Source organism: Dipodomys merriami, unplaced genomic scaffold, assembly GCF_024711535.1.
Source record: "Dipodomys merriami isolate MVZ:Mamm:240054 unplaced genomic scaffold, mDipMer1.0.p SCAF_27, whole genome shotgun sequence".
NCBI classification, from domain to species: Eukaryota; Metazoa; Chordata; class Mammalia; order Rodentia; family Heteromyidae; genus Dipodomys; species Dipodomys merriami.
Genome location: NW_027204159.1, coordinates 1891444 through 1905499, shown reverse-complemented (window position 1 = coordinate 1905499; position 14056 = coordinate 1891444). Strand labels below are relative to the sequence as shown.

Genomic DNA, 14056 nt, shown 5'->3' with positions numbered 1-14056 from the left:
CTCAAATCGGAACCTCCTCTTGGAGCCTTCCTTAATTGTTAAAGTAACATGCCTTCTTTTTTTTTATATATATTTTATTTTATTTTATTTGAGAACATACTGTACAGAGGGGTTACAATTACATGGGCAGGATAATGCATACATTTCTTACCAAGCATTGCAGCCTCTTCCTTTGTTTACCCTTCACCTCCCTTCCCAGCCTCCCCCCTCCCCCCCACCCAATCATACCCCCCCCCCACACTCACCGACATTGTAAAGCTGGTTTTGACATGACATTTTGTACTTCTCATTGAGTAACATGCCTTCTGATGTATGCTAAACTACTATAAATTTCCTCTTGAATGACGCATATCACCTGAACTATAATTCATGTTCACACATCTGTCTTTCCAACAAAATAGTAATTATTTTATGACAAAGATTTTGACAGTCATCACTAAACCTCATATACTTGCTATTTTATATTATCTAAAGTATATGTTTACAGTAACTGGAGAGACAAAAATACAAAAAGACTGCTGAATATCTAATTTTTTTTTACCTATCTCAGATGAATATTGATGACTTTACATAAACCCTATACTCAAGATTGAAACAGAACTTACGATCTTTAAACTGCTACTTAGAGAAGTTTCAAAAAAACTCTTGATCATTTCAAACTTCAATATTATGGGAATTAAAAATTAATTCTAGAGGTCTTAAATGAATCCTGAGTTAAAAAGGATTTACTCTTTAAAACAAAACCAACATTAGTAGAAGTATTGGGAAAATTCTACTTTGTAAAGGCTATCGATAAGAAAAAACTCTAGCAGTAAGGGCACAAAACACTGAGGGTTATAGTTAACCGTGAAGGTCTTGGATTGTTAAAGTATACATACAAATGATTACTCTCCTTTGTAATCTAGCTTTATATAACAACTTTTATATAAATAACAAGAAAATACTATCTTGTCCATGTAACTGTAACTCTTCTGTATGATATTTCCACAATAATAAATAAATAAATAACAGAAAAAAATTAAGTTTCACTTTTTCCAACACTTATAATATATACAAATGAAACTTCCCAGGTTGTATCTCAATTCTTGTTCCTTCTAATTTAAATCCTGTCATTTCAATGTCATTAAAATTCTTAGCACGAACTTTTAGTCTTCGAAAAGAGAGGATGTGGGGCAAGTCTCCAAGATATAGATAGTAAGAGACTGGAAAGATGGAGCTTGTCTGTTAAACTAAGTAATTTAGCAGTGATACTTTATAAAGCTAAATAAATCATTGAAAACTCATGAGTCAAAAACCACATGAGTGAAAAAACAACGGTTTAACAATAACTCATTCCATATTAAGGTTTTTGACACTGACCATGTGCATGCTTTATCAAATGAATTAAACTCTTCAGATATAATATCAAGAAGAAATAATATAAACATTATAGGTATAATCCCTTGTTATCCTGATACTGGCTTAAACTCCTTAATGTACTTAATGCTGTTTCATTAGTATTTTGATGACAAATCTGCAGTCCTACAATTTTTCTTAGCTCATCAAAAATTAAATAATAAAGAAAAATTGCTGAAGCAGAATATTCTTTACTAAGCTATATTGTAATATTATGCTCTTGATCATCCTTGGCAAGGATGCTAAAAGCAACAATCTATGAAAGTGCTCCGAACTTCTGCAGAAATCTTATCCAAAATCCCAAGGGAGAAATTTTCTTTAAAACTTATTCCTTGTAAAACTTTGCATTAAATAAATTAAAATCATTTTTTTTCTTTCCCATCATAAAATTACTTAGCACTTTTTCTGTAATAGCTTCTAGGACGATTAGAACTAAATTTCAAGCACAAAGCCCAAATGATTAAAGGGATGACATTGATCAAGATGCATTGTATTCACAAGCTGACATATTGAAAAAACTCCTTTGTACAACTACTCAAGGCTAATGAAAAACAACAAGAGTGCAAAGCACAACTTATACAGGCCTTTAGGAGTTGTATTTTATATTTTCACTATTCTTAAATATCTACCATTACTTGTTTTTCCCTGGCACTGTTCATTTGTTTCTGTTTTTGTTTTAACATTACTGAAATGTAGCTATACAAGTTCAATATGAAACACAATAAAATGAAAATTGATGTTTTTCTCTTTTTCATTTTAAGTGTGCCAATGAATTCCTTTACTTCATCAAGCAATCAAAAGGCTAGTTTCAATAATTTAGGGAGTTAGGGGTGTCAGCTTTATATCTGAGGTGTACTTATTTCATATTCACACCATGTTTATCAATCTTCAGCAGAATGGGTTTTTTTCTATCTTAATCCTGATATTCAAGGCTCTCAAAAATCTAACTTCAACTTGAACTTTTCAGTCTATTTTATTCCCAAATCATTTGTTTCTGTCAAACTGATAGGGCCTTCCTTAAAACTGGTCTTGAACTGGAAGAAAGCAATGTACATCACCTTTATAGTAACAATACTTATTTGAAAAAATAACTATTACAGCCAAAATGGCAATGTGGAAATGAAAAAAAAAAAACTGGTCTTGAAATATCCCAAGGTTTTTTTGCCCCTATTTCTTCTGCCTATTATGACCTGCTTCAAGTCCATCTTTCTCTGGGAAGTATTCTCAAACCATTGGTTCCTCTTCTGAATTTCTGCAACACACATTGCTATTTTAAAAGCATTGGCTTAAAAAGTATTTATAGAAGTGTTTTTCAAAAAACAAAAAAAGAAGTGTTTTTCAGATTGAGATTCACAAAATCAACATTAGAGATATGTATTTTAAAATATGTGGTAGCCTGTTTTATAAAAGAAACATAGAACACTTCTAAATGACATATTTCGGTTCTATACACTTAGTTTTGTGTGTCCTAGAACTCAGTATAATACACACTATTTCCTCAACACTACAGCAGGAAAACTTTTACATAAAGACTTCGTTTTCTACTAAATATTATTATACAATATGATTTAGAAAATGTTAACATTACAAGAAAAACGTTTATAAAAATATAAATGCAAAACTAAATGAAGTCACTTCATATCAGCTATACTTTCTCCTACTCAAGATATTTGTAGGTAGTCAGGTGCTGGTGGCTCACCGCTGAATTACTAACTACTGAGGAGGCTGAGATCTGAGGATTGCAATTCAAAGCCTTCCTGGTCAGGAAAGTCTGTCAGATTCTTATCTCCAATAAACTACTGGAAGAGGCATTGCCACTAAACTATTAATAGAGTATTAGCCTTGAGCAAAAGATTCTCAGGGACAGTGACCAAGGCCCAGGACGGGAGGCAGCGGTGGGAGGGGGAATGTTCATACATAAGTAATACTCCATTTCTCCCATATACATTATGATACTATTTTTCAAGTTACCTTTCTATGTTAATTATATATAATCTGAACATTCTGCCCTCTTAGTAATTCTTCAAGTTATAACTGCTCAAAGGTAGATGCTATATTTACAACTTTTTAAATTTAATTTTTGAAGCGATAATACATCTCAGTATCTTAAAAAACTAAAAAAGGAAGTTAGGACAAGAGTTCCTCCTATACCATTCCTATCACTAAAAGTCATTGGTTTCCAATTGTTGTATATCCTCTCTGATACTGTTATGGTTTCCAACAGGAAACAGACCACGAGTTAAATTCAGAAAACAGACTAAGAGTTAAATTACATAACCAAATTCATACCAAAAATCATACATTTCTCTTACATGTTAACATAATTTCCAAAGTCTATGAATTAGATGGCCTAACAAATTCTTTAAAAGATAGAATGACAAACATCAGGCAATATTTATCATATAAATACCAAATCCTTCTTTTGTCTGGCATAAAAATTACAAGTGACATATTCCTTTCATCTCATCTGCCTTGTCATCCTCTTCCCATGAGCCTTCAAATACTGATAGGATGGATAAAAATATATGTAGAACTCACTACTGGAAAACCTGACTCCTCAAACTAAAAGTATCATGCTTATGTAAGCTTCAAATAGACCTATGAATAAGATACCATTGAGGAATCACAGATTCCAAATCTTAATAAGGCTTGTTTACAAGATTTTGGGACTAACATTGGCTTTAGTCCAAATGTCTGCCTGTAATGATTAGTTTGGATAACTTGTTTTTGGTTGTTTTCTTTTGTAGTGCTACCGATTAAATATAGGGCCTACCATATGCTAAGTAAATATTAGAAGCCCTCTACCACTGAGCCCCAAGCCAATAATGAGATTTATTTTGAAAATCATTTTCTATATTACATAGTCTGTGGCAGGATTGTTTTATATTATCAATGAATGGATCAACTCTATAATCCAAGTTTCATTTGTATTCTTAGATTATCCTAGGGAATGTTCCACTGCTTTCCCCTTAACACATGTTAGACTTGTATGTGATGAACTGTAACTGTCAAATTCACTGTAGCAGGTCAGTGCCAGATTATTCATGTATATGAGAACTGTCAACTTCACTGAAACAGTTCACTGCCAGATTATTCACATATATGAGAAACTGTTGAACTACTAACATTGCTGAATAATATAGATAATAACATACTCACTGGGATTACAATAAATAGATAAGAAACAGAATCAATGCTAGAGAACAGCTCTAAAATTTATGAGAAAAAATAATATAGAGTTTATAATAATCTCCAAATTTCCTCACTTTATAATGGAGATAATAAGATAATTCACAGTTGTTAAGGAGATTCAGTAAAGAGGGGTAAGATACTCTCAACTAACTCAGCACTTATGTACTTTTTAATTTCAGTATTTTAAATGTTCAGTATTTTAAATGTATCATATTGTAGAATACTACTAAACAGAGTATTAAGTAAATACTAAATATTGAATCATGTACATTTTTCATTCTGTGCTGAAAATTGTAACTATTAAAAAATCACCCAGTAGATATTAGTGAATAAAAAGAATATGAGTAAGCCAGGCACTGGTGGCTCAGGTCTACAATCATCAACTCAGGAAGCTAGGATCTGAAGATTGTGATTAAAGCCAGCTTAGGCAGGAAAATCCATGAGATTTTTTTTTAATTTTATTGTAAAGGTGAGGTATAAAGGGGTTACAGTTACATAAGTCACATAATGAGTACATTTCCTTTTGAACAATATTAACTCCTCCCTCATTGTCTCCCAGTTTTCCCCTCCTGACATCCCCTCACCCCCCCACCCCACCAAGAGGTATAGTTCATTTCCAACATCACTGCTGAATTGGTTCACCCTTTGTCCCATACTTCTGTGCTTCCTCTTCCCTTCCCCAAATCAGATCAACTTACATATAAGACAAAGGGTACAGAAATCAAAAGTAGTGACAAAAAGGAGTAAACCAAAGAAAATAGAAAAATAAATACCACAAAGAGTACAACAATAAACTTGTTTCCATTTCGTGGAGCTCATTTTCATAAAATGCTACTGTGAAAAGACTTCATCCAAAGTCCTAACAATTGCTCAAAGTCAATTCTTTAACAAACATTTAAGGAACATCTACTCTGGTCCAGTGTTCTTCTAGGGATATCTGGTGCACTAACTTAAATATAATTCTGGCCTTAGAGAACTTATATTTCACTTTGTGGAGAAAACCAGTTCAAATATATCATTTATTATAATGGAATATAACCAATAACTATAAGATGTTAAATCAAAGAAAATTTAAGAAAAGTAAAGGGAAGCATGAGGGTAATTGTACTATTTTACACTTTAGAGACAAAGAGGGCTTCTCTGACTAGATGATATTTGAGCAGAAACTGAGCTAAAGTAAGAACAGGCAATGAACATGTCCACTGTGTTTGCTAAGTGAAAGATTATTATAATGAGTAGTTAATAATCCCTGCTTACAATACTGCTTTTCACTTCCCATATCTTTGCAGAAGCTTTTGGAGTCACTAGAAGAAAAATCAGCCAGTAGGTGAGGAATGAATAGGTCAAGCACACAATATCATTAAGTTGTGAAAATTAAGTAATTTCTCCAACTTTGATTATGTAATTTCCTATAGCTTAAAGTGAATATTTATAAGGCAATGAAAAGCGCCTACTTAGAAACTGTAGGTATCATGATAATAAAATTGTATTTTCATGGTTTGAAAATAAATGGGAAATAGAAATTATATTGAAAGCAAAATAACATTCTTTATGTAGGAGTAAAATGAAGTGTAAAAAGATGAAAATTAGATATTTAATAGCACATTATATGGTCAAAGATATTAACTTCTTCCACAAATTAAATCAAGGAATAGATTCAGTAATAACAGTACAAATAACTTTTCAATGGAAAATACATGATAGATTAATATCACCATAGCAAAATCCATTATCAATTTGTTCTCCAACTTTCACAGTCTCTATATTGTGATTGTCTTTTAAAAGAGTAGGATGATTCTTTAAATCAAGTATATAACAATATATATAACAAACTGAGGCAGTGATTTGCATATTTCAAATACTAGCACTTTAAATCAGGTTAACAGTCAAAGAGATAAACTTTAAAATTTTTGCCTAATAAAACTATCATATATAGCTTTTTAATCTTCTGTAGCTTCTAACATACATTTATTTTCATAGCTAGTGCTATAAAATGATGAGATAGCTCCAAAATGTTGGAAGTTGGAAAGAAAGATAATAATTGGCCATGTAACTGTCAAGAGAATTTAATACGATCTCTAAGCTCATTTCATGGACAACTTTATATAGTGAGTGCTATGGTTTTAGTTGAAGTTCTGTGTTCCTACCCATGTCCAGATCTGCATTATTATTTTTCTCTATTATGGATTTGTTCTCTCAGCTTAGACCTGACTATGACAATAGACAGCAAGTATTTGGCTGGCTTGTGAAATGTAGTGACAGAGCACTGAAAAACTAGTTGTTTATTTTTATTAATGTAGCATGAGGAAAATAAAGCATCTTCCTGTTATGAACTTGATCCACAGTAAGCTATACCTCAATTGAAGTTACAACTTCAAAGAGGTACAATGAAGTAGATAAACTGCTTGTCATTTAAGGAAGAAGTAGTGGTAAAGGAGCCATCAAAGATGGACCCTAGGTTTATGAATTTTGAAATTAAACATCTAAATAGTGAGGTAGGTTCGTCAATTCCCAGGGCATTTGGAAAACACTTAGCAATGGAAAGCTAACTTGGAAACTACAAGTTAGTTTCAAAAATCTGTCCATAGGAAACAGTATTGTCCTCCCTCTCCCATAAATTTTCATTTAAAGTAGGTCTCTGTGATCCTGGGGTTGAAAACACAGAATAGACCTGACTGAGGACTATTTTCAGTTCAGCAGGTTCAGCATCCATCACAGGTCTTCTCTGACTGATTGCCTTTTGCCATACTTTCACACAACCAATAAGGGCAGTTCCTGAACACAGAAACTTCTAGCTCAGCCATTTCATCAGCATCCATTTCATCAGAGGCTGGTTTGCTTTCTTCTTGCTTGAATAAACTCTGCTTTCATACTCACACTTCATTGGCCATAGATTTTTATCCTTTGAATTCATGAGAAAAATCCAAAAAGGAATCATGGTTGCCTGCTGCAGAGCCATAAATGGCTTATAAAGAGGCCCCAACTATGAGGATCAGGGGAAGTATAGGTCTCAAATTGTCATAATGCAACTAGGTCAGGGCTCTTGGCTAAGGGGAGGACTCTTTGATTGCAGGATTTAGTACTTAAGAGATTCAGCTTTCTGACTCCTCCCAGAGGCTCAATTTCAAATGTAAGCCTACTTTAACTGGGTAATAGTTTACAAGAGGGTTTTTCTAATGTCAATCAAGGGTCCCCAGAAGACTGGAAACAGGAAACTTCCATCTAATGGTACAGATTTGTTGCTCAAATAGAAAATCTCATTGTCTCAGGAATAAAGGATGACTGATGCAGGGTAAGCCAGGTCCAAATAACAGTAAATAATCCTCCTGATCTAACCCTCCTAAACCTTGCTACAAAATGGCTGCTCACACACCTATAGTTCATTCAGAAGCCAGGTGGCAGTAAATGACAAAAGGACATCTTGTCTTTTTCTCATCTATGCTGCCAACCTAAGGAGACAAGAAAATATTAAGAGGTATCTTTTGTTTTCTTTGTTTTCCCATTCAGATTGATAATAAGCCCTTAAGGGTATATATTCTGCTGGAATACATTGTGAGACACACGGATTGCTTTGATTCTCTAATCATAAAAAAAAAAAAGCCTAATAAACAAGGAACTAGTAGGCTGAGAAAAAATCCAGATGTCCAAGCATGTCTCAAATGGAAATGGTAGAGTGTCAGCATAAAGCAAAAAACCTATGCAGAGTTTCAGGTGAGTTCAAGTCCTATTTCCAGTGGGGGGAAAAGGAGGTAGTTCATGATCTCTTGCTATCGAAATATTCTTTAATAACTCATAAACATCAATGGATCTTCTCCAGTTCTGCTGTTTTCTGAGGAATTAAGCTCCTCTCTTTTTTTACTGCTCTTACTCTCTTCATGCAATTTGTTGTTCTATCCTCTGTCCCCAAGGAAGGTCTTTCATTGTCCCGATTTCATCTTTGTGCTGCTGATTAAAGTATGGGAGGAATCTGTGTTATCGGAATAGTTAAGAAGCAAGTTCTCTCTAGGATGAGACAGCTCCTTAACTTGGCTCTAGTGTCTCCAGCCTCTGGGGCACCAAAATGAGGGGAATAGGGGTGCGGGGGGGGGGGATTCTAGTTTGGTTCTTGTTCTGTGCTTACATAGTAGGTGGAACATGGCTTATATAGTACCTCCAAGAGTCCTTGGAAAGCCTGAGGTCACGGACTTTACAAGAAAGGCAATGAAATGCCACTGTCATGGCACTTGACTGGAGGAAGGGCCTTCATGCAGCCATCTCTGCCATGATGATGGCACTAGGACATCAGACACACATCTACATCATCTTGTTGACCTCTAGTGAGAATTATAACTAATCTGTCACTAAAAGTCTGAAAGTACTTGACATTAATAAGGTTGCACAGAGATGTTATTTTTGTATATTGGTCTATTAAGCATTGGGCAAAAACTTCATTTACCTCTGGAATCACAAAAAACAACTGATTAGTTAACGTAGCCAATTTTTATTCTTGAGCCCATTTTTTAATGTGCCTTTGGCATACCTAAATTAAAAATCTTCTGTTCTTATATGTATACATGTAAAAATCATCAGGATTTTCCTTCAACCATTATTTTACCTCTAATACATAAAAGCTACTGTGGCTCTTAAAAGATGGTTATCTTATCTCAGTCAGACAACTCTAACCAAAATGCAGATGTTCAGGAATTAACTCAGGCTCAAACCAAAAAGAATGAAAGCCATTTTAAACTAGAATAAGTGGGGATTTATTCACTCGGACTTAAGTGGGAAAAAAATTCTGCCAAGCAATAGAATTTATTCTTAACAGGAAAGAAATATTGGCAGACATTTTGTTGTTGTTCTTGTTTTTGTTGTGTTGGGGCTTTGGGCTTTTTAATTTTATTTTGTTAGTGTAAAAAGTGTGAGAACCTGTTTCCAACCAGAACTTTTTCATATGGTTTTCTACAATTAAAGCAGAACAAAATGAATAGAAAAATTCTGACTATGGCTAATCTAATTTTAAAATACTAGCACTGTCTAAAAAGGCCAATTCCTTAGCTATAAACATGGAATAGTGAGTTCCTGGCAAAACTCTTGAGGGGATGCATAGAATCCAGCCATCAGTGAAAACGGAGATACAACCAATGTACAAATATGGACATTATTTCCTAGGCTAACAAAGGAAATTATAAGGCATTTTTGAAACATCAAGGGTTATATACCAATGAGGGTTATATGCCAACATTCATTAGGACAAGCACTTCAAATTCAAAGCCATTCCATCCATAAAAAATGGACTTGATGAATACCTATCAAGCTTTATGGCTTTCTGAATTCTATAGTGCTTTTCATTCACATAGGCCCATGGGAAAGAAAAAACAAAAAACTCTTTCAAACCCCAGTCCATGTCCTAGAGCACTGAAAGCATTCAAAGGTTTAGTCAGTTCCATTGCGGCATTTTGGTCTAGTTCCACAGGTTTTGTCTGGACATGTCAAACTTTCCTCCACCTATTTCTATCCACACAAATCATCTCTTAAACCACATGACAGATCTTTGAGATAGACAGGACCTAACATGATCTCTCATCCAGTTACCAAGTTCAACAAAGGAAAGTTGATAGTTGCTACCTTCAAGACTAATGTAGTTTTAAAGAGTTTTCAATTTATTATAAAGCACCTTATAAATGTCTCACCAAAATTAAGATTCTCATTTATTCCTAATTGCTAGACATCTTTGGCTTCTGTATCTTAACCATCTTTCATTAACTTGAATATTTCAAAGCATAGACCTAAAAAAACAAAGTCTGTCAAGAAAAACTGGCAAACAAAGAAAATCAAAATAAGGTCATTTGTATCCCTAGTAAATACAGAATATAATAACAGTATTCGTGACAGTGGTATTCACACATGTTTTTGCTCCCCAAGTTCTAGTACATAATCTAAGAACTTTATGTAAGGTGAAAAATGTTAGCTCACCAAGCATTCTTGTAAAACAAAGAAGGATAAAAAGGTATTTGAACCTACCTTAGGAATAGGATTCAGGAGAACAACACCTGATTTCTTAGTGATAACTTGTTTTGTTGTGTAGTGATAATCGATAAGTTGAGGAATGTTTGAAAACCCAGTGCCCTCAAATCGGTACAGATTCTGAAGAAAAATAAAGAGTAAATATAAAGGCAATGCTTTAGAAAACTGCATCCGAAAATTCTACCTCAAAAAAGCTAACATTGCACAAAAGTGAACATACTTAATATGCTTAAATTATATATTTTAATATTAAAAGTAAAAAGGGATAAAACTCTAACATCTATCTTTGAACCTAAAGAAAAATTAATTTTCATACTTTTGATCAATTGTTTCCTACTGATTAATATAGCATTAGTTGGGCTTTGTATTATGGAATTTTCATGCAGTATTTATTACCAAAAACATCTATTCACACACCGCTAATAATAAAGACACCAGAGATAAAACTTCAGATATCAACATGCAGGTAGTTCTTAGACCTTAGCATTTTTTGATTTCATATACTATAATCAGCAAGTAGCATTTCCTCAATTTCTGCCAACATCCCTTTCCTGTTGTCTTCATATTTAAATAGCCCTATAAGTATATTATTGTGTGGCTGAATTAGTAGTGGTAAAAATAGCAAACAAAAAAAATAAATCCAACTGGCCATACTTTTCAATTCAAGAACCTCTGTAATGCTATGTAATAAAACCTTCCATGGAATATTCAGAGTTCACCTGTATTACACAGGAAATATATGCAGATACTGATATGAATGTGAACTATTATAATAAAATGACTAAGCGTAACTTTCCAATGAAAATGAAGTGAGTAAAACAGTGGTTACTAAAGACTAAGGGAAGGGAGATGGGGGGGTGGAAGTTTGGATAGACAGTAGTTACAAAATACAATTAGATAAAAGAAATAAGTTCTAGTATTCTATAGCACAGCGAGGTTAATATGGTTCAAAACTATTTATATATTTTATAGAAAAGTAGAAGCAGGAGTTAAAGGCATCTATCATACACACACACACACACATAAATGTTTGAGATGGAAATGTTAATTACCACAATTTAATCACTGCATGTATTATACCATATGATTTAATCACTGCACATTTATACACGTACTATCACACTGTATAATTAGGTTGCCCAATTATTATGTATCAATTCAAATGGAAAGAAAAGTAACTTTAAAAACTGTCTAAATTTGATTATTATCTGCATTACTGGAAGATTATTTGCTTTGTTAAAAGTTAAAAAACTCAAAGCTTTTTATTCATAGTACAAAATGAGATTCAATTTACCAGAGCTTACTATATATGCCATTTTCAAATGGATATTTCTATAGCTGAATGTAGTGGCAGGTGACTGTGACTTCATCTACATACAGGCTGAGATGGGGAAGATTGAGGCTCCAGGCGAGACTGGGCAAAAAAGATTGTGAAATTCACATCTCAACAGAACAGGCAGTGTTGTGACAGGTTTATTATTCAGCCACAGTGGGAAACATAAAAAGGAGGAATACTATCCAGGCAAACTCTGATAATAGTGAGAGCCTATCTCAAAAATTAAAAAAAAAAAAAAAAACAGACCAGGAACTGGAAGTGTGGCTCAAGCGGTAGAGCACCAGCTGTGAACAAACAAGCCAATTAAATGTCACCTTTTCACTCAGATTTACTCTGGTCTCCCTATCCAATATAGTATATTCATTTTCTCATCGCAACTAAACTTTTTCTACCTTTCCTTATCAAATTTCTTCCACAGAAATTAGCATTATCATCATATATACTTATCTTTTTTTATGTCTACCTCTTCCTTTAGAATGTAGGCTCATAAGATGACAAATCTATTCATGTGTTTGGTTCAGCAGACTTTCCTAATGGTCCACAATGGTATGTGATATATATATATATTGCCAGTATCAAAAGAATATATGTGAATGAATGGAATGAAATGCATATAAAACAAAGTTAAAAAGACAAATAAGACAGCTTAAAATCGGGTATGGGCATGTTTATACACTGGTGAAGTCAAAGACATCAAGGTACAACAACCTTTAATAAAAAGTAAGCAATAAGATTAACTTCATACAAAATGAAGTTTTAAGTCAACTTCTTCTCCTGTTATGTATAAAATTCAAGATATATCCATAAATACAGAACTAGAGAATAAAGTAGTGGGCATTTTCAGTTTCACCTTCTTAATTTAAGAACACATCTAATTTGAATTTAATTATTTTTAAAGAAATTAATCTGCTAGCAATGAAGTTCTCAGAGTCCTAATACATGGAAAAAGTAATTAACTCACTTCCTTAAAGATTTGGATACCACAAGTTCTAAGACTTTATTTTAGTTCTAAGCAACTAAAGATCAGCAAGAGAACACTAAAATTGGCAAGGACTTGTTTCTTTAGACACACAATATACCAAGTATTCATTTAACTTTACATATCTCCACAGATTTCTTCTAACTTGTTTGGGCTCACATGGATGAATTTGTTTTTCAAATGTTTTCATTGCTTTAGCAATAATATGGTAAAAATGAAGACTGACTTGCTTTTATTTGTTTTCAAAGATAGGGTCTTGCTATATGAACCAGCTGGTTTTGGAGTCCTGGGTTCAAGAGATCCACCTGCTTAGCTTCCCAGAGCTGACATTACAGACTATTTTTCAAATATGAGACATTTCTTATCAGCTACAGATACTACTAATATCTCTTATATTACTTCAAAATGAAGTGATTTTAAAATATTATGGTACAGAGATCCATAAATTCCTACACAAATCATTTTTATATTACATTTTAAATGCCATCTAACAGCATTAAATAAGAAAAATAAATACAAAATAGGGGTGATATTTTTAAACTAAAAATTGTACAGATACATAGGAATACAATAATTCCAAAAATATGAATTACATTGAACCATAAAGGGAGACTATTATTAATCACAGATCCCATTAGCACATAGTTCTGAACTTTTACAAAAAGCATGTATTCTTTTGTTTCTAAAACATTTATTACATCTAGAATTTGTTTCTGAGTTATCACTGTGTTACTTAAGAATCAATCATGCATAAGATGAAAAATATAAAAGAATTGAATTTTGTTGCTATACACATTTCCAGATAAATTATCATGCAAAGAATTCAGACAGAATGAGCACACAAAAATGAGAGCAGGATTCAATGAATATATAATTTGAAATAATACATCTGACTTGAGCTTCTGCAAAAAAATGAGAGCCACATTTAGGATAATAAACAGGCTTAAGAAAGATGAAAAGAAGAAATACGAAAAGAAGAAAGACTACTTATGAAACAAGATGAAATGAATGAACAAATTTCCCTCATCAAATAAAACCAAACATTTATAAATATAACCAATTAAACCAGTATAAGAAAGGATTACTAGAAAGTTTGGAGCTTATAGTAAGGCTTGATTTGGCTTACCCTAGTTAAACTGTATTTTTTCTTC

The 14056-nt window shown here is 33.0% G+C and overlaps 1 protein-coding gene across 7 annotated transcripts in view; it reads right to left on the bottom strand.

Moving 5' to 3' along the window:
- The window catches only part of Fer (FER tyrosine kinase), a 371379-nt gene that overhangs the window by 194959 nt on the left and 162364 nt on the right, over positions 1-14056 (bottom strand). For all 7 annotated transcript variants that reach the window (XM_070036017.1, XM_070036018.1, XM_070036020.1 and 4 more), the window contains one exon: positions 10588-10710. In XM_070036017.1, the coding sequence (XP_069892118.1) occupies positions 10588-10710 (123 nt within the window). The remainder of the gene's footprint in view (positions 1-10587; positions 10711-14056) is intronic.